Source organism: Athene noctua, chromosome 8 (assembly GCF_965140245.1).
Source record: "Athene noctua chromosome 8, bAthNoc1.hap1.1, whole genome shotgun sequence".
Lineage (NCBI taxonomy): Eukaryota > Metazoa > Chordata > Aves > Strigiformes > Strigidae > Athene > Athene noctua.
The window spans coordinates 4,156,493-4,178,049 of NC_134044.1; the positions used below are offsets into that span (position 1 = coordinate 4,156,493).

Consider the following 21,557-nt stretch of genomic DNA (forward strand, 5'->3'; position numbering starts at 1 on the left):
GCTGCAGCTTCTTGATACACATTGGGATTACTATCAAATTATTAATGTCTCTCTCCTTTCCCCCTTTCCTTTCTGCTTTTTGACCAGGAATGTCTTCCAAGGAGATATATGGTAACTCATGCTTTACCATTGCGTATGTTGTTATTCTGGGAATTTTTCTGGTTCCTTTGTAACATTGGTTTTAGAACCAGCAGGAAATGAAGAAAGCTGTTCAGATGCATGCTAGCTTCAGTACAAAGAAGCAATATGTTGGAATCTGTATTTATAGGTTCCTTTATAATTTCTAAATTACAAAGGTAGTAAACAAAAAAAAAAATCCGGTTTAGAAACAGTGATGCATGCTGTCCCATGTGGGTTTTCTGAATGAGGTAGATGAAACCTAATATAATACCAAAGCTGTTACTCTTGTCTTGCCAGACTTCATAGCTTGCTTCATCTATAGCTTTCCTGTGTAATTTTACTTTTTTTGAAATCTTTGCATGTGCATCACATTTTTCCCCCAAATGAGGAAAAACTGAAGCCTGCCTTCCTTTCACCCTCAAATTTCTCCCACCTTTTTTTTCTTAACTGCAGATGATTCCTTTGTTAGACCAGTTACTTTCTGGATTGTTGGTGATTTTGATAAGCCTTCAGGGAGGCAATTGTTGTATGATGCCATTAAACATCAGGTAGGTAATGTTTTCATTTGAATGGGTTAGCAGTGCTAATAAAGCAGTAGGTGGAGGCTTGAGAAACACAGTTGTGTGGTTTCTTGTTGTATGACCTGGGGAGATGGGTTTTCCCTGCAGGGTCTCTAATTTCCAGCCTCATCTTAATTGTAGGGGCTGTAACATCACTGACCTTGTACTAGGCCAGAATCCCCTCTAGGCACTATGCCAATACAATAAAGAAAAGATGTTCTTTTAAGCTCGTGGTTCTGAATTGAAGATGTCTGTGAACATTGCATTCTCTTGTCTCATTTGTTCTGGGAAGATAATTGAATCATAAAAATAGATAGCTTACTCCTAAATCACTGTTTTGCAAGACCTCTGAGTGGTGTCCATGGTCCTCCTCTATCTCTTGTGTAGCACAGTATTATCTAGAAGATTCCTGTCACAGTGGTGCCTATACACAAACTAAATACTTGATGTTAAATCATTTCATTCATCCTTTTAACCCTTTGCTGTTATTTACCTTATTTGGAATCTGCTTTTCTGCTTAAGAAATACAAAGCTTTTGCTATAGTGTTTATTATAATAGATTTACTCTTCTCATTTAAAATACCTGAAATCTAAAACTTTCCTAATGCATGTTTTGTTAAACACAGAAATCCAGCAATAATGTTCGAATTAGTATGATTAATAATCCTAGTGAAGATCCAAATAGCCAGAATACACTTGTCGCTAAAGCCATATGGGCAGCTCTACAGACACAAACGTCAAATAATGCCAAGAACTTCATCACCAAAATGGCAAAAGAAGAAAATGCAAAGGCAGTAGAGGCAGGAGCTGACATCTTAGAATTTGCTGTTGGGGTAAGTGTGTTTGTTGGCATTTACAAAGGTTGGGTACTTTGCTTGTTCTTCTAATTAATTTTTTAGTGCAGTATGTTTGTATGCAAAAGATTCAGTAACAATGGAGAGTACCACTGTTGGTCTTGCTGTGGGTTTTTTCCTAAAAATAAAGTAAATCCTCATATACATCAAAACTACATAACTTCTCAAAGTTAAAAGGAATACAGATTCTATTTAAGTGAGACAGTTGTTTCTTGAGGGGCCAAGAGGCAACTATAATCTTTTTTAAAAGCTGAGAAAAAAAATTACAATTACATTTCTCAGAGTAGATTTTAAAAAGTCAGCCACGAAGTACTTAAGAACAAAAGAATGAAGAAACAACTGGTCTAAGTAGCAACAACTAGGGCTGTGGCCTTTCACATCAGAAGCTGGGATGTTTGAAGGTGACAGGCAAGAACTAGGTTTAAGACCATAAAGAAGAGGGGCCTGGGGATAAGTTTTAGCAAGATACAAAGATGTTTTTGAATGGAAACAAAAAAGGTGCATTTAAAAAAAAAAAAGTGTGCAGAGGTGTACTTTTCTTCCTGTTTCAATGTGAAGTATTCTTTTCTTTCAGGGTATGGATATCAATATTTTCGAAGAAGCCTTTGAATCTCCCAAGGTGGATTTTATTCTGTCCCATGCTATATATTGCAGAGACGTTCTAAAGCTGAAGAAGGGGCAGAGGGCTGTGATCAGCAATGGAAGGGTGAGATCAATCAGGAGACAGGAAAAGAGATATTCCACATGCGGGAAAGAAGCAGACCTTGAGCAGCAGAGTCTAGGGATCAGACAGTCTCAGCCTTCTTTAGGTCTCAGTAGTCTTCAGGACTGCTGCCAGTTTGATTTATTCAGACCTGCATGACCTTTTCTTTGTACTGTGTGCAGTTAGTTGTTGGGTGTTTTGTACAAATTCAGATCTTTTAGTAACAGAGTTGCTTTCATGTTGGCAGTGAATTGAGTCCAGCGGCAGAAAGAGATGATAAATTTGAAAGATTGTGCTGCTTCAGTTCATTGGGCAAAATGCTGCTGTATCTGGCCCTAACCAAGGTGCTTTGGTGTCTTCCACTAGCTCTTTTTACGATAGCCACTTAAATCAGGCAAATGGTGTTACAATATTTCACTGCAAATAATGAAACCCCGCTGCATTAAGTTGTCTTTTGTCATTTGGTTCCTAGTTAGGAAAAAAACCTGCAAGTTCCAGTGGTTACTGTATACTTTAAAGGGTTAAAAATTTCAAGTGATGAGCCATGGCATTCTATTTCTCTCGTTAGCAAAATAGCAAGACTTGTCTAGGTAGCTTTTAGGCTTCCAAAAGCTAGAGGAGTGAGATTTGCTGGAGTCTTGCTGGACTACTGGAACTGGCCTTGTATTCTGTTGCCCCTTCAAGATGTAGTATTGCATGTATAATTTAATATGCCTGACTTTTTCAAAGCACTACATGAAAATTTTAAGTATGCATTTTATGCCTTAGTCTGGGACTCTTGCCTCTAAATAGCTAGATTTATCTGTTAAACTCTGCTGCCATTGACATTAATACCAGCCTAAACAGCTGATACCCACCAAGACTAGAGCATTTATTTAATACATCTTTGAATTTTGTGTAGCCTTTACCTAATAATGCTGATCCAGCTTTTTTTGTAGATTATTGGCCCATTAGAGGATGGTGAGATGTTCAATCAGGATGATTTTCATCTCCTTGAGAATATCATACTAAAGACATCAGGACAAAAAATCAAATCTCAGATTCAGCAGCTGGGATTCGAAGAAGATCTGTAAGTAAACGTGAAGAGGCTTACAAAAAAGTGGTGGTATGCTGATAACATGACTTCCTGCAGCCTGGAGAAAGCTTTATCAAGTACACTCTGGATAGGTGCTATAAACAAACATGCTTGTGTTGGTATGGTCAAGGCTCAGCTGTTCAGAGGGGCAAGTGAGAAAGGAAAAAGATGTAAATTATCTTTATTGGGTTTAAAGTGCTTTAGTGACTTTTCTGTAGTTCACAATCTATGGAGCTGTAACTGTATCCCCCCAGATTCAGGAGGCAGTTCTGAGGGTACTGACAACCCCTACTATGGTACTGTGCTCGGAGTTCATCGCCTATAATTCATTATCTGTATCTAGTAGCAACCTGCCATGGCTGGTCTGTGACCTTGTAGTGGTTGGCTGGAGCCTCACTGACAAGCAGCAAGAAACTGGGAAAGTGCCCGAGTCTGTAGGAATTTACTGCAGAACCGTTCAAGTGAATGTGAAACAGTGAATGTGTTGGTACTCACTGAGAGAGTCCCTGAATCACAGCAGCATGGCTGGCAACAGCCTGCTGTGTTGTCTGAGGAGTTCAGGAAGTGGTTTCTTGGATTGGGGGCAGGGAGGGATGCAGGTGGGCTGAAAAAATAAAAAATTAGGGTGGTGAGGCATTCTACGGGGGCTGGCTAAATTCACTGCTGTGCTCAGCTAGATGAGGTTTCATTCAAGGTTTAGTTGACACTGGTCAGTGACAGCTTTACTAACAGAAGATGTCTGCATGCAGAGAAGAGTTGTTTGCTGCTGTGGGATGTGTTACAAAGTGGTATAAATTGCTGCACATTTTTACATTTATTCTTGAAAATGCTTTCTGCACCAGATTACCTTTCTGCTCCTCTAAATGGAAGAGAAGCCTAACTTTTCATTTATATTAAGGCCTTCAGACTTTCTGTGGTTTTTTTCCCCAGCTAAATCTTAACTGACGTGCTGTTTTAAACCATTTACCTCCAATATGTCAGGGTTTCATAACTCATATGTAGGATTACTGTGGTATTGATTTAAAAGCAGAAAGAAGGGAAGAAAATGAGACACTGGAGTATGCTTTTTGAAACTGTCTGCAGTTCAGTTAAGTGCTGCTTGGCCTATCAATATGAAAATTATTTTAGTAATATATTTCACTGTCAGTACTACAGAATCATGTATGCTGCTTTTAACTTTTTTAAGAGAAACCATAGGAAAGGAGGTAGAGATAAACAAATGAAAATCATAGTTCTAGATAATTATTGCAAAAAGCATAGAGGTCAGCTAATCCAAAAAAAGAAGGTCATCTTCAGGTTCAAAAGAACTGAAGTCCATAGGCATGTGTGTGTGTTGGAGCTCATAGCTAAGAAGATATTTTCTCTCATATTTAGCATCATGTTTTGTTGTGATGCTTCTTGACTGTTACAGGCTGGTTAAGTAAATTAAGCATGAGGTCTTTTGTGCCGAAATCTTGAGTAATTCTGAATCCTAGGAGGACAGGGTTTAAGAGCATTCCAAACACTTTTGCATCCATTGCTCTGTTGGGAATCTAAAGAGAAATAAGGGTGGTAGGTATGGTTTGAACATAGGCTAGTTTTGGACAGAGCAGTGATTCTTTGGTCTGAATGCTGCCAAAGTTTTTCAAAAGCTTTTAAAATTATCTGTTGCATTGGAAAACACTAGAACTTGGCAGGCTTCCAGGCTTGTGGTTTTGGTGTGAACAATTTAAACAGCTGTCACCATAAATCTATGAGACTTACTTAATTCACGAAAAGCTGACAGACCTTTAAGTTACAGTATTGCTTCTTGGCAAAGCTATGATGTACAAATCAATTTTCATTGAGCTTTCAAGAGGTTTTACATTTTCAAGTTTAAATATATTCTTAAAATATTAGACTGAAAATTTATGGGAACAATAAAAAGGAAGAAGTTGCCACAAGTAATTCTCTTTTAATGATAGGACCCCTCTCTCTCAAAGTTTCTCCACATACAGGATTGCTTCCTAGTTCTTAAGAGCTGCAGTGTAAAATGGGAAGACTGCTGTGAAACAAGGGTTTGATCTGAATGGCTTACAGGTCTAAGAGAGGTTAGTGAAGTTCAGGAATGCAGTGCCTGTAGCATGGCTGACCCCTAAAATCAGCTGCTCTGTATTTGTTATAGAGTTAAATCCTCTGGCACCCTCAGTAATAAGGCTGCAACCTGATTAAATTAATGGCAGATGAACCCTTAAATATGTTTAATTTTTCAGAGCTTATGTAGAGAGGTAGTAAAAGCGTTAGTTTGTGTATCTGAATTCAGTCTGTCTTCTCTTTTGCTGCTAACTGGCAGAAATGTGGTAAGTACCTGCATTTTTTGAGTGTCTGTAAACCTTTTTTTTTTTTTTTCCTTTCTTTTTTCAGTGCAAGTGACTTGGTAATGAAAGTGGATGCTCTTCTCTCTGCTCAGCCAAAAGGAGAGGCAAGGATTGAATATCATTTTTTTGAAGAACGATACAGGTATAGGATTGCTGTCATTTGCTGAGCCATATACTTTCCCTTGTATTTTAACATTCCCATTATTTTATGTTGCATTTAACTTTTTTTAAAAAATAATATCCAAATAGCAATAAGAAAGTCCCCAGCAGTTTTCAGGGCACAGTGAGATTGCATAAATTAATTTTATCTGTCTGCCTGTCTCTACACATGTATATGTATGTGTGTATTTTTTCTCTATCTAATGTTATAAAGCATATAGCATTAGGAAGTAGTCTGCCTTCAGAATGAGATGGATAGGTTTTTTCCTATGTTTATCCATATGTTTGATACTTTAAAATTGTTTTTTCTTCTGTTTAGTGCAGTTAAACTGAGACCAAAAGAGGGGGAGACGTACTTTGACGTTGTGGCTATTGTTGATCCTGTGACCAGAGATGCACAGAGACTTGCTCCATTACTTTTGGTACGTATACAATGTTGTAATGTGTTTTATGGCAATTTTAAAAAGTTGTCTCGGTTCTGTAATTTCGGAATGCTCGTCTTCCTCCTTGACTTGACTGGGTGGTGACCAATGGCCTTCTAACAGTGTGTCTGAGTTACACAATACATCCATTAGTGGAAGAACTAATTGCACTATACTGCACACTAAGATCATGCTTAGATATCATCTAGATAGCTTTTAGTGTCACCATTTTAACTGGTTAGTTTGCAGTGATTCTGTTCTTGAGGAGGGAGGTCTCTGCATCCCCAAAAGGATGCCTGTGATGTGAGGGAATGGGTAGCTGTTCTTAAAACCACTAATTAAAAGATGGGTGTGGTAAAACAAATAATGAGAAGGGAGGATTGAGAATGAGCAGGTAACATGCCTCCTTGAGGTCCTGTCTATAAAACCAGTGGTCAGCTTTTTTAGTTACCATTTTAAGAGATGTCTTTTTCTCATTACTTTAGGTTTTGAACCAGTTGATAAATATGAACCTCAGAGTGTTTATGAACTGCCAGTCAAAACTTTCTGACATGCCACTGAAAAGGTAAGCACTACCGTGCCAGGGTTAAAAAGAGAGAGAAAGAAAAACCTGTTGGAATGTGCAAGCCCAGAAATACTGTCAGATGTCCTATAGGAACTCTCAATAACTACTTTGAGCTCATTTATATAATATAGCATGATTTTCCACAGATAATCTGGGAGTTTGGATAGCATGAGGTAATTCTGCTGGTTTACAAGTTGGGTGCTTTTTATTTATTTTTTATATATATAAAATTAAATAACTTACTGCTTTTAATGGTTGAGTCTTGCACATTCTGCTTGGTCCTTCAAGATGAAAATTCTGACCTCTTCTAAGGTTAACATAACCTGTGTTGCTTTGGACAAAGCTTTGGAGACATTTGAGGTCTGTGAAAGCTGATGCTGTCAGCAAGTTCAATGAGAAAGAAGTATTTGGCAAGTTTGGCAGAAATACATCCTAACACTCTCTTTCTGAAATTTCAGCTTTTATCGCTATGTTTTGGAGCCAGAGATTTCTTTCACAGCAGATAACAACTTTGCTCCAGGACCAATTGCCAAGTTTTTGGATATGCCTCAGTCTCCACTCTTCACTTTGAACCTAAATACTCCCGAGAGCTGGATGGTAGAATCTGTCAGAACCCCATATGACCTTGACAATATTTACTTAGAGGAGGTAAGAGAAATCAATGTGTTCCTATTACTGCATTTAAATGGTAGTGTTTTTCCAGGGCTTATTTTTGTAATGGGAAAGAAATGTAGAATAACTGTGGATATTAACACCTTTTTTATTTGCAGACCCCTAAATGTTTTCTAGGAGGGATGCAGGTAAACCTAAGATCACTGACATTGAAATTGCTGTTCTCAATTACTCATGTGTGCCTGAACCACAGGTTGAAAATACTGTAGGCTTCAAGCAGATCCTACAGGTGCTTTGAGTGCATTTATATATATAACATTTCAGAGTGTCCTGAGCTAGAAACAGAGAAACTCTTTGTTCGTCATTAGAAAACTTCTTAAATTTACTAGTTGAAAAATTCTTTCAGATTAGAGCTCCCTACAGCTAATGTCACAACTAAAAATAAGATTGTTATTTTTTAAAACTCTTTTTAGAAATTTTGAAGTAAGATCTGCGTCCTGTTGCAGTAAGTAAATTCTACTTACTTTCCCTTGCTTCAAGAAGCCACCAAGCTGGTTATAGCTACCTGTTCATTTTCACAGCGTTTGTTACTGGCAAACACTCGTGTGGCCCACAAAAGGATATGCAGTATAAATAAAACGGCAGAAATATGCTCAGTTGCAGTAGTTTCAGGAGCTGACTGCTGCTAGAACAGGCCTTGAATTAGACTGTTAGAATATTGATCTGGGTAGTGCTCCCCCACGTACACAGGGATAAAATAAGGAGGAATGAAAAATCCAAGGGGCTAGAGTTTAGCAGATAAAGGACATTAAAAACAAAAGAGGAATAGCTGAGTGTGCAAGTTGATGATTCTCCTTCATCTTCAATGGTATGGATAGCTCAGTGCTAATTATTATCCTCTTGCTATTAGCAGTTAACTGTAAGAGTTTTCAGAAGATCTAGAAATAGTGGGCTAGTAAGTGGTTACAAAATGCATTGCACTAACATGTTATTATGGGCACTAAAAACATACATTAGAAGTTAGAAAATCCATATCTGATGCGAAGTAGAAAATTTTGGACTTCAGGGTGCAATGTTAAATAATAAACGTTAAATGAGGCAGTCAGTCTTTTCCCTTGAAATAAGCCATTATTTGGTTGGCATTGAAGAACTGCAGATATATATTAAAGCCAGTAATTTTATATGTATAATTCAGCATATGCAAAAGATGTCAGATGGACAGCTCTGGAGGCTGAAGTCCATTGTTAATCTGCAGAATGGGTTTGGCATGAGCAGTAGCAGGACAAACTTCCCCACTGATATGCCTCAACCCTGGCCTGGAGGAAGCACCTCTAGAGGTGAGGGGGAAGTTCAGGCTCCAAAACCAGCCAGGCCTGGGCCTTGTCTGCCGAGACAGGCCACTGCAGCCCAAGCTGCACGGGTGGCTCCTGCAGTACAGAACCCCCTCCTCTGCGTGTGTGATGAGATTGTCAAACCCTTTACAAACAGGACTCTTGAAACGCAACAGTCTGCACAGCCTTGTGCTCATTACAAATGTGCGTTACTTTCTCAATGAACATTATATTATTAGTCTCCTCTTAGTTTTTCATCTCTCTGATATTGTTTGGGAATACGATGCAGTATAGTGGTAGAGTCTGATATTGCTAATCCTATACTAGTAATTCAGAAATCTAGGAAATTGGGTGTTTGTTGTTGTGTGATTTGTTTTTGTTTGTTTGTTTGGGTTTAGGTTTTTTTGCTTTTCGTCTTTCAACCTCACTGTAAAGCCATAAATGACTGATACTACTCTGTATTTCAAGCCTCCAATTCCCAAATCCTCCTTAGATTACTTGACAGCCTGAGAGAGAGGGGATTAAATGCTTCGGTCATTCAAAGTACCATCCTGAGCCTCCAAATGAGTAGTAGCCTTACTTTTGCTAGTGCACCATTTCCAACTCCTAATATGCAGTCTGTTGCTGCTATAGCAATTAAACTGTCATTTTGGATGTGTGATAAGAGAAGATGCTTTATGAGATTAGACTAATATTTTGCTTATGTAGTGTCCTCAGGCTACAACTGTATTTAGCTTAGCCTGGTAGGTACTTTGGGTTTGTCTTTATTTTTATTTTCAGTTTTGTTCAGTGTAGAAAAAAGGAATTGGTATTTCTGACAGTACCCTAGCACACTGTAAGAGTAATGCAGCGCAAAACAAAATGGTTTTTTTGGATGATAAATATTAGATGAGATTAGCTTTAAACAGATTTAGATTCAAAGTTTTGGAGCCCATCATACTTTTTATGAGATGCCAGACTGATAACTTACTTGACTACATTCCCCAGTAAATATTAAAAAACCCAGTAATTGTAAGATAGAGCAAGAGTCCTTCCCTTTTCTTATCCTAGCATCTTAACCACTTCAGAATCAAATTTTTTTTGTCAGGGACACTATTAACAATATGCGTGTGAAGTTTGTCACTCAAAGGAGCTGAGCTCTTTGAGACTTTCTAGGTAATTGTTTAATAAAATTACTCTGGTAAAAGTGTTATTTAATTACTATAGCTATTTTAGAGGGTAGCTGAATCACTAAAAATCTGCACTGTAGAGCTAGTGCTGAATTCAGCAGTGTCTTCTCTTTACAGGTGGATAATGTTGTAGCTGCAGAATATGAATTGGAGTATCTGCTTCTGGAAGGACACTGCTATGATATTACTACTGGACAGCCACCACGAGGACTCCAATTTACATTGGGAACTTCAACCAGTCCTGTCATTGTTGATACCATTGTTATGGCCAACTTGGTAAGCATTCGATTCAAATTAGCAACAAATAACTGGCCAGTACAATCACTTGCATAAACCATTGAGTATTTTCCACTATGTGGGTTATGGATATGTGGTGTTACTTACACTCCACAGTTGCTTGCAGATACATCAGAACCATATCATTCCTAATGCTGATGTCTAAAACCTCACAGTGTACTTACTTACTTGTCTCTTACCTTTTTCAAGATGTACACCTTTCCCTTCAGCTTGTTGAGAAAGGTCTTCTGGAATATCTTAAAATGATGCCAAAATTCTGAAGCAACCTGTTTCCAGGGAAGGTCAGACAGTTCTGTTTGTTCTAGACAGGGACTCCTTAGACCATCCACTCTGGTACTGTAAGCCTCAGGTGGATGGTTGTCTTGGTTTGGGACCTGTTTCTTCAGGAGATCTATGGAACAAATGGAGAGAGTCAGCAAGCATAGTCGACATTCCAGAAAATAATGGAAGTGTGAAAGAATAGCAATTACTTAATTTAGTTGAGAAAAAGCGATGGAAATCCAAGCATATGATTGTTCCCTGCAACTATCTTTATAAGGCAGGTGCATATGGGATCCATCAGTTTTCAGTGTCTACGCTGGGCAGTGAGGGAGGTGATGGACTGAAATGATGGCAAGGGAAGTTAGTCACTGGAATATTTTCTTGATATGTAATGTTAGTGAAAAACTGGAGTAAATTGCCTTTTGTGGTTTTTTTTTTAATCTTTAAATGTATCAAAGGAAAAGAAAGGAAAAAATGTTTCATTTTCTATTACTTTGCACCTTTTTTTTTTTTAGCAAAAGTATATCCTATAATGATGTAATATTTCTTATTGCAGAAAGAAAGATGACCCTTATTTTACATTCACATTGTGTGTGTGTGTCTGTTAGGGAGTAAAGCTTAATGGCTTGGAGGTGTCTTTTTTTCTAATTAGTTAAACTGAAGTGTATGTACCACAGCGTACAGTGCTGTATCTGAGAATGCTCTTCCACAGCTCAGTGTCTGTACTGTGAAGGGGTATGAAGAGACCAAGAACATGTACAAAACTGGACGGGACACTGAAGCATCACTACAAATATTCTGTAGGTTTAATAAACTAAATCACAGAAGAAAATACTCAGATCTGGGACCTGAAACTTCAACAAGACAATATTGTATACAATATTTGAATTTCATATTGTAATTTTTTAAGTTCTGTGGAAGAGGTGTTTGTAACATGTAAATTGTTACTGGTTCCTGCTGTAGATGAAATACCAGTCTGTACAGCTTCAAAATTCTTTTAGATTTTGTTTTGTAGGCAGACCTTTTGTTGGTCTGCCTACAAAACAACAAAACAGCTACAAAGCACTGCTGTGTAGTTACCAACCAGTGTTTTGAAATTCACTCACTCCTTCATGAAGGGACACTTTTACAGGAAAAAACTTGCACCGTTCCCATCAGAACACCCCGAAGACACTCTCATCTAACAAATAATGCTAGACCTTTCATATCCCGGTCTCTTATGAGAAAAACAATGATTTTAAATTAACTTCTGGGTTTTTTCTCCTGTTCTCTGGGTTTTAAGGCCTTAAGTTATGTTAATCAGCTGGTTTACAAACAACTATTTTCAGGTATAAAGCCGTGGGTCAAAATACATGACTTAAAAACTTGGGTTTCTACATTTGCATTTTCTGGAAACTGACAAATACTCTTTTTGCTTTAAAGGGTTACTTCCAGTTAAAAGCCAATCCTGGCGCATGGACTCTAAGACTGAGAAAGGGCAGATCTGAGGATATCTACAGAATCTACAGGTAGGACAGTATAAAAAATACTTTAATCTTTTTCTTCTGAAACTTTTGAACTAGGTAAGCATTGTAATATGTGAATCTAAGAGGTCCCTTGCCAAAGTGTAGTGAACTGAAGAGCAAATTACATTTTGTACTGAGCATAAGTTATGTGAGATGAAATGAATTAATTCATGTAAAAAACCCAGGAGTGTGTGTTCAAATACATGTATTTGTTACTTTGTTGCATGTCCCAAACCTGGTTTACAGTGCTAAGGCTTAATATCATGTAGAAAAATATGTAGAAGAGATAAAGAATATATTTCTGCTTTGTAGTAAAGGTCAGTATTTTACTGTATTTTCAGCCATGATGGCACAGACTCTCCCCCTGAAGCCAGTGAAGTTATTGTTGTTCTCAACAACTTCAAGAGCAAAATTATTAAAGTGAAGGTGAGTTTAAAAACTAGAGTTGCTCTTTAAAAAGACTGTTGGACCAACAGCCTGATGATCCTTTCCTACAAGCATGCATCTGAGGCAGTTTGCACAAAGTTCACATCACAGTATCAATAATAGAGAGAATTATCTGTAGACTTGGGTTTTGGTTTTTTTGACACGAGAATGACACGTAACTGCTGTTCCCTTTTGTATGCCCATGAGAAACAATTACAGTCACGTTTTACTGACTCAGTTGTGAATTCAGAAAAAAAGTCAGTTTTGTATGTCCTATGTATGTCTAGCAATAAACATTCAGTGTATTCGTTGAGCCAGTATTTATCTGTTACAGATTAATTTTACTCATCTGGCAATACATTTTCTGTCAATTTGATACAAAGTAGGTGAGAATACATTTTTTTAAATTAAAAAAAAAAGAAAGGTAAATCAGTAATCTACTGCCTCTTAGTGTTGCCTATCAGATAATGGCATAGCTAAAAAGTTTAAGGAGGACAACTAGTAGGTACATGATAGTTATAACACATCCGGTTCACACAGGATTTACTTGTGCTGGAGTAAATCTGGGATGTTCTCCTGATTTACTGCTTTGTCTGTCTATCTGCTTTGGAGTCTCAGTGGCCAGTAATACCTCTTAGAAACAGAACATGGTGGAGATGTTGGGTTGGGGTTTTTTTTTGGGGGGTGGTTGGTTTCTTTGAGGGTTTTTCTTTGCCAGTCTCCTTCATCAAGAATGGTCACTAAACACCTCTTAGCAAAGCATTTTAACCATTTAGACTAACATGCCTTTGGTATCTGAAAATTGCTTTGGAGTCTGTTCTGAAAATGTCAGTTTGCTGCTGAGCTGTTTCTCCAGACAGCTTAGGTTACCTATCAGCTCACTGGACATAATTCAAATGGATACAAACAGAGCCAGTATGAAATAACTCTCCATAGCTGTTTGTCCAGTATGTGGTTCCACTCACTAAAGCAATGATATGCTTTACAGGTTCAGAAAAAACTAGATATGATGAATGAAGATCTACTAAGTGATGGTACCAGTGAGAATGAATCTGGATTTTGGGAATCTCTCAAATGGTAAAACTAATTCAGTAATAACCTGCAAGTCTCTTGAAACTGGAAAACTGTTTGATGATACAGTTAGGTCTGTGATATTCCATAGCTATCTATTAAGACTGCTTGAATTTAGGCCTATCTTTGATAGGATCCTCTGGTTCTAGAGAACTGGGCTACTGCTTTGTGCCTGCACACCCTCCATTACCCCCACTGCTACTTGGGAGTCTGAAAACATTGTTGATTTCCAGGAGCTGCACCTCAGCCAGTGATCTTTCGGTTGCATAGGTGTTCACATATAAGCTACTGGGTCTTCCATGTCTGTGTCTGCAGCTCTGTGCCTTGTGGAGGATACCCTGACCAGCACGGGGGGGGAACAACACCAAACCCCACAGCTGTACTGTATTAAACCAACCCTGTAGCAATTTATAATCTGTGTCACTCTTTCCGATACAGCTGGCCTGTACTATCTTCTCCTTTATATAAAAGCACATTTGTCCTTTCAGGGGATTCACCGGAGGACAAAAGAATGAAGATGTGAAGCAGGATAAAGATGATGTACTAAACATATTCTCTGTGGCTTCAGGACACCTATATGAAAGATTCCTACGGTTAGTTCAGAATTTATAATCGGGGGTTGCGAATGGTAAAGTGCACCTCTTTCCACAAGGAAAAAGGTTAGAATTTGCCAGAATAAAAAAATGATGCAAACTTTTTCAACAGCTCGGAAGTCCTCTAGATTTTGTACATACTGTATTATAGGAACTTTTGTCTGTGTAACATTCATATGTTCCAAACAGACATAGTTTAATAGATGGTATGTTGCTCTCCTAAATTTTCTCACTACAATAACAATACATTTGTATTTGGTTATGAGAAGTTATAGTTGCTTTGGAAAAGAATCTGAACTTCTGTTCTCAAAGGACTGTGAAAGCCAACAGGTTGTATATTCTCAGACTAGTTAAAATAGATAGATTTTTGGGGATTTAGTCATTTTGTAGATAAAATTAAGCCATTTGCAATAGGCTGAAGCTATCCACTTATTCTTCATGCATGAAGATCAGTTACCTGACACATAATTGCAGTTAGTCTAATAATACAAACCAGCAATCTGTAATCTGTTATGCAGCTGATATCTAGTGGGTGGTGGCAGTTACTGTAAATGCTTTATCTTTTTCTTTTGGTAGCATAATGATGTTGTCTGTGCTGAAACATACTAAGACTCCTTTGAAGTTTTGGTTTCTGAAGAACTACTTATCACCTACATTCAAGGTTTGTTAACTAATTAGGAATTTATTCTATGGTGGGAAAAATGTTTAAAAAAAAAAAAAAAAGAAGAAACCTGTGCATACGTGCAACCTGTGCATAATACTATTGTGTAAACATATGTACAGTTAGTTACTTGTCTGTATAGCTTTTATTTTGACAAAGTATCAAGTTTATATAAGCTGGTGGTTCTGCCTAGAAATCTTTGAGAAATGACATGTTGATAGTGGACTCATGCTGAAGGTATATATTTAGGAAAAAAGCACATCTTAGGAAAATCATACCTAAAAGAAGGTGAACTTTTTTTTTTTAATCACTCACATGCTAAAGGTGTAGATTTTAAGATGAAATTCAGGGCTACAAACGTACGTCTAATACATAAGGACTGAAAGATTATAGGAAGAAAACTACCATAGAAGCAATGCCTGTGACTAGGTGTGGAGAGGGCTTCATAAGAGCAGACGTTAAAACCATGTTTCAGACTGACCAGAGTACACGAGCAGTGTGGTGTAGGGAGTGTTGCAGGACCTGGATGAGTACACCTGGGAATACTTACCAGTTAGACGTGATACGTCATAAAACTAACTGCAAGATTCAAAACAGAACCCAGAGGTAAACGGATGCCAAAACTTTCAGGAATCTGCAACTTTGAATACGAGAAAGTAGCATTTCTTAGAGAATCTTGCCTGTTCAGCATGAACTCAAGGAGGGATAATTGGCAGTGTCCCTATTGCTGCAGCCGTGGGCTGTGCCGTGGCTCTGCTCTTGTCAGTCACCTCCTGAGGTGGTGCAACAATACCGCTTCCCCCCTCCCCTCCCAGCGGCTGTGCCGTACCCTGGGCTAAACCTGTACCCTCCCAGTGTCAGAGGAAGCCTCACAGATGAGAATGTCAACTGATTTGACAGTGGACCAAGTTGTTCTAGTAAAAAATTTCTCCCAATTCTTTTATCTGATTTTATTATTCCCATTTACACTGCTTTGTACAGCCCTAAATAATAATTCTCCCATCTGTGAAATTTTATGGTTTAAGTAATTCATTCTGTTAAACTGATCTGTGGATCACTATAAAATGGCTCATAAATAACTGTGTGGGGAAGAATGCCAAAATATTTAGTTGTCTTACGATAGTTGGCTTTACAATTTGTACTGATTGTTCAGTTTGGGGTTATGTCTTTGTTTGAAGTAACAATGAAACTGTAGTTATTCTTTGCGGTATTTAATTTTCTAATGTTCTGTGCCGCCTTATAGGGCTGAAGTCTCTCTCTTGTAATGCACTTTTCTTTTTCCTGCAGAGGAACAAAGAACTGACATAAGCTATTATTTCCCCCCCTCCCTCTGCAGGAGTTCATCCCGTACATGGCAAAGAAGTATAATTTCCAGTATGAGCTTGTCCAGTATAAATGGCCACGCTGGCTTCATCAGCAAACAGAGAAACAGCGTATCATCTGGGGTTACAAGATCCTCTTTCTAGATGTGCTCTTCCCATTAGCTGTTGATAAAATCCTGTTTGTGGATGCTGATCAGGTAACGCGGAGGTTGGAATTACTTGCTCTTTTCCTTTTTTCTTTTTTTCTTTAAGAATAGTATGTGCTCGAATACAATGTCTGTATTATTGGAAAGGTTGCAAGTTTGAGCCCTTAGCAGGCATGACTGCAGGTTGATTCTGTAACTATAGCATGCTTCAGTGAGTGCTGTTCTTTCTGCCTGTTCCCACAAAGATTGGTTTTGTTGGCCCGTCTCTTCCTTCTGTCTGGTTCCTCGTTCACTCACTGTGATTCCAGCTAGATTGCCAAATAGATTCTTGTTTCACCCTTCCATTTTTCCAGTTCCGTCTGTTTTCCCAGTCTGCAGATCACTTACCACATACGGCTTTTTCCTAAGCCACCAAACACCCTGCTCTCCCACCCCCCTGCTTTTAGCTTGGCCGGATCTGGGTGGCTTTCAGAGGAGCGAGGAGGCAAATCCCTTGTGTGCGAAGCTGTGCCCTGCTGCAAAGCAAACGGTGTCTCTGAGGCTTTGTATGTGCTTACTGCCTGAACCGTTTGAAAGTATGGGATACGTGGGAAGTGAGAACTGCCAGAAATACTCCTTCAAAAACATACATGAAACTGAGAAGTACAGATTATCAACACATAAGTCTAAAATGCCTTTGGCGTTTTGGCTTATGTACCATATGATACCATGTCAGTTAAAACCATTACATCTTATGCTAAGTATCACCTAAGATAAATTCTCAGCTACACTGTTCTCATTTTAGACCGTTTTTGCTCCGTTTATAAAAGAGATATTAATGTTGGGTTTTTTTCCCCACCACAGTGGTATTTTTAGTGTAGTATTACTCCCACAACATCTGTGTCAAAAAGACACTAAAAAGCCTTGATCCCTGAAGGGTTTCCAAACTTTCAAAAGGAAAGGATACAAAGGATCACAGTAGAGTTCATGTATAGTGAGAATTCTTGCTGCTTATTAAGCAGCAATTTGGCATGTCAGCTGTCAAACCAACCCCTATCAGATGATTTTAAGCTCTATTTTAGTTGCTCCAGCTCTAAGGGCAGGGGAGACAGCACCTTTTGTGCTGTGTTTTTGTAGTATGTATACATAATGCAAAGGACTGCAGAGTATAACAGATAATTCTTCCTTTAACTGTTTGCTCAGTTTGCATTAAATCCTGACCAGCATTTCAAAATAACTTTTGGCAGGCTTCTACAAATAAAAATAAAATGTCCTTTCCCTTCAGATTGTGCGCACAGATCTAAAGGAATTAAGAGATTTCAATCTAGATGGTGCTCCTTACGGATATACTCCCTTCTGTGACAGTCGAAGAGAAATGGATGGTTACAGGTTCTGGAAATCGGGATACTGGGCAAGTCATTTAGCTGGAAGAAAATACCACATCAGGTACTGAAGAATTTCATTTTGTCGAAATAGAGGGGGAGAGCTCTTACTACTACTTAGAATTAGCAGAAAACTAGCTGAGGTATCCAACGCTGCAGTGAACCACTTTCTGCTTACTGTTGCCTCTTTAAGGTTCCATTGCCTATGGTCCATTTGAAGCACTAGGGACACTGAAGTTACTTTCAGTATGCTACAACTTTTACAGATGAAGAACTGAAGTGTTAACTAACCAGACACCTTCATTTCTTAATAACAAATGTTGGAAGAAGGGACTGCATGACAGCAAAGCTAAGATAGATTTGTTGACAATTTTTTTTCGTACGTGCCATGACCTTGTTAGAACTGCTTTCCTGCCTTGTTTTAGATAATTTGATGTACTGCCACCAAGAGATTGTTTAGCATATTATATCTTGGGCTCTGCTGGGGCTGCAGTAGGTTACCCATCAGTCAAATGTCATTACTAATTGCATCATCTCCATGTAGTGCTCTGTATGTTGTGGATCTGAAGAAGTTCAGAAAGATAGCAGCTGGAGATCGCCTCAGAGGACAGTATCAGGGTCTTAGTCAGGACCCTAACAGTCTGTCCAACCTTGATCAGGTGTGTTTTTATTGCGTTTGGTTCGTTTTCTTTTCTGGGGGTATGATGACAGGTTGGGACCTCTCCTTTCCTGGCCAAACTTCAATCACAGCCAGACGCCTGTGGCAGTCCTGTTACGCCCTGCCTTCAAATGAGGCAGGCATTGATAGCATCAAGTGTAACTCGTGGGCAGAAACAACACTTTCCCCTTCGATGGCTTAAGACTATCAAATTTTCCAGTGTACTCCAAGACAAATACATAACACAACTGGGTGCTTGTTTCTTGAGCTATCCAGTGCTTTACTGTGCAGGGACTTAATAACATGGAAATAAGGCTTAGGCTGTGGTGCATGGAAAAATAACACTGGTTTTAATCAATGAAGAATAGTCTTCCAAACTAGTCCAGTACAGGTTTGATACTGGATTTATATTACTGCTTTTATACTTTTTTGCTAAATAACTAATTTTCAGCAAAATAAGATCTAACAGTTGTAGTATGCAGGTTTTTTTCCAAAGGACTTTGAATTGGAATGAAAGGTTGATTCATCACTTTTTATTTGCACTGGGAAAAAATACTCTTTACAAATGTTGAACTTCTCAATACTATCTGGTTGAGGGGGCTGTTCCTCCCACCCTGCACCCTGTGGAAACTGTTACTAACTCTTACTCTTCACAACAGGATTTGCCTAACAACATGATCCACCAGGTGCCAATTAAATCACTCCCACAGGAGTGGCTGTGGTGTGAAACATGGTGTGATGATTCCTCAAAGAAGAGAGCAAAAACCATTGATCTGGTAAGTGCAGAATGGCTCCCTCATTCTTATGTCACAAAATATAGTGACCAATTTTAGAGGCACTTCCCTATCTCAGATCTAGGCACCTCATCCCATATTGTCACTTAAATGTTTTCAGCACTTCAGATTTTTTCCTTTAGCTTCCAGATTTCTCTTACCTGGAGCAGTGACATTATTATGAATTTGGAAGGAGACTGTACACTGTACTCTAGCTAAAATGCAGGCATGTGTTGCTCACCAGCAACAGATTAATTCCACCAGGGGGAAGCATACCTCTGTTCAGTAAATAAACCTTTTTTACACATTCAAGTCTCTGAACAGTTTGTATGTTTTGTTTGCAGTGTAATAACCCCATGACCAAAGAGCCCAAGTTGCAAGCAGCGATGCGTATTGTTCCCGAATGGCAGGACTATGATCAGGAAATCAAACTGCTCCATAGTCTTTTCCAAAAAGAAAAAGAAACGGGAACACCAGCTAAGATGCCAGGACAACACACACACGGTAATCTCTCTGACTATTTCCCCACTTATGTGACTTTTTTCCTCCCTGTTTGGACAGGTGTTAAGTGTGCCTGCTCGTTCACTGTGAGCTTGCACCATACAAAGGCTTGCGTGGCAGCTCTGTGAAATAGTCTGTGTGTTTTAATGGGATGGAAAGGCCTTGCTCAGCGAGGCTGCTGTAACTTAACCTGATTCTGAAACTTTGAGAACAGAGAGAGAGCTATGTTGCATGCTTGTTCCGGTCCTGTTAAAGACCCTCACTGTTCCTGGAATTTTATGAGCTTGGCCTTATCTTAACCCTCAATGAAAGCACCACTGTACACAATGGGTATGAATCGATCTTCAGTCACTGGTAACCTCACAAAGAACAAGTCTTTGGGGTATATACTAATTTTCAAACCAATTTTCCAATTGAGGTAGCTGGAAATGCAGTGCTAATTCTTACCTCCTCTTCTACAGATCCAGCAGCACATGTGGAATTATGATCCATGGAGAAAAATTCAAGTTAGACTGTTTCATAGACAATTTTTATATTGAAAGCTAGTTTTTTTCCGGTATGTCTGCAAAACTGCTGAATAATTGAATGGGATGATGTATGCATTTTTATTACTTGCCTTTGGGTTAATTTCTGCATATGAAATAGGATCTGGATTGCTGGAATTAGCATTACTCGTTTTTTGCACCTGTGGTGGGGATGAAAGAGCCCATGATGGAATTTAGCATTTCAGAAACAAAACTTCAAAATCCACTGGAAAAGCCACAGCCTGTTCCTTCAGCTGTTGCTACCTCCACCGCTGATGAAGATCCTGTTAGCCTCAGATCTAACTTGAGCCTGGGAACTGCAGACCCACTGAGCTGTTGTCTACAACATAAGTCCTAACCTCCACTGATGGAGATAATTTTTCCAGGTAACATTAAAAGGCTCAGAATCATGCCTTGAATTTTGGGTACTGTTTTATCTGCAGGTATTCAAATGGTCAGAAATGCTTCTCAGATTTGTTCAATATGCCCTTGATTTTGTAACAAATTCAGCATTACTTAGATTTTCTATTTCCTGTCCTTGTTTATTGCCCAACTTCTGAAGGTTTGACTTAATGTAAAGCTACTACAATCTATTTAAATGCCCACCTAAATGCAAATCCCTAAGCTTACAAAGTAAGCAGAATGTTGAATTTGACAGCTCAGTTCATCCTAGCCCATCTGACTTGAATCAAAGTGCCCTCCTTCCTTCATACTCAAAGTTTAAATCAGTCTGCAAAACTGGTAGGGCCTCACTATTGCTGTGGTTCACTGATTCATGAATGTTTTTTGTTTATGAAAAATCTGTGGAAGCTTGGAAGTTTATCATCATGTAAATTTCATTAACTTTATTTTTCCTCACAGAGATGTTGTCACATCAATAAAAACTTTGGAGTTCATAGGTCTTAAGCTTTAGTTCACAGTCCTTTGATCATCCTTTTTGCTTGCACACATTACAGTCCTAACTTGATTTTGGGGTTTCTGAATATTTCACCTGCATTTGTTTTCATTCTGTGCACAGACAAGAAAACATTTTCCTGCAAGGATTAATTACCCTGGGCTAGTCTTATCATTCATATTCATGTCTTAATTTTTAAAGATGATACTGCCATAGTTCTGTGTTACAAACATACCAATTAAAAAAAAATCCTCAAACCCCGTTTCCCTCGTTCTGTAGGGTTACTGTGTGCTCCCTAGAACACGGAGAAGTTGAAGAGTTGAAATGTAAGAACTAAAGTAGTATTTCTAGTAGTAAAATATATCTCCCTCTGCATCGCTTCTTTAGAAATCCAAACTGGGATCATTTCTGCCTCCCATGTTTTTATACAGGCAAATGTTCTTTGCTGTAAGAGCTTCACAGTAAAGATAATCCTGACTTACAATAATTCTAGAATATCTTATTACACATCCTATAAATGTTTTTGAGGAAGCTGAAAGACAGCAGTTGTAGTGTTTAAACTGTTCAATAGGGCAACTGAACAGAAAAGCAGCTTTTCTCCAGCCAGCTCAAGAAAGGGCCCAAGTCATTAACCCAAACTCTTAAAAAATTATGTTA

At 38.5% G+C, this 21,557-nt stretch overlaps 1 protein-coding gene across 1 annotated transcript in view; it reads left to right on the forward strand.

The window, feature by feature from the left end:
• Positions 1-20,901, forward strand: part of UGGT1 (UDP-glucose glycoprotein glucosyltransferase 1) — a 45,610-nt gene extending 24,709 nt beyond the window's left edge. Inside the window, exons 22-42 of the mRNA XM_074911817.1 lie at positions 88-111; positions 574-668; positions 1,307-1,513; positions 2,109-2,240; positions 3,176-3,306; positions 5,695-5,790; positions 6,127-6,229; positions 6,715-6,794; positions 7,253-7,442; positions 10,024-10,182; positions 11,887-11,972; positions 12,311-12,395; positions 13,384-13,472; positions 13,955-14,059; positions 14,636-14,720; positions 16,057-16,239; positions 17,453-17,613; positions 18,094-18,208; positions 18,867-18,983; positions 19,325-19,484; positions 19,943-20,901. Coding sequence (XP_074767918.1) covers positions 88-111; positions 574-668; positions 1,307-1,513; positions 2,109-2,240; positions 3,176-3,306; positions 5,695-5,790; positions 6,127-6,229; positions 6,715-6,794; positions 7,253-7,442; positions 10,024-10,182; positions 11,887-11,972; positions 12,311-12,395; positions 13,384-13,472; positions 13,955-14,059; positions 14,636-14,720; positions 16,057-16,239; positions 17,453-17,613; positions 18,094-18,208; positions 18,867-18,983; positions 19,325-19,484; positions 19,943-19,968 — 2,429 coding nt within the window. The 3' untranslated portion in view covers positions 19,969-20,901. The remainder of the gene's footprint in view (positions 1-87; positions 112-573; positions 669-1,306; positions 1,514-2,108; positions 2,241-3,175; positions 3,307-5,694; positions 5,791-6,126; positions 6,230-6,714; positions 6,795-7,252; positions 7,443-10,023; positions 10,183-11,886; positions 11,973-12,310; positions 12,396-13,383; positions 13,473-13,954; positions 14,060-14,635; positions 14,721-16,056; positions 16,240-17,452; positions 17,614-18,093; positions 18,209-18,866; positions 18,984-19,324; positions 19,485-19,942) is intronic.
• Positions 20,902-21,557: the final 656 nt, after the last annotated feature.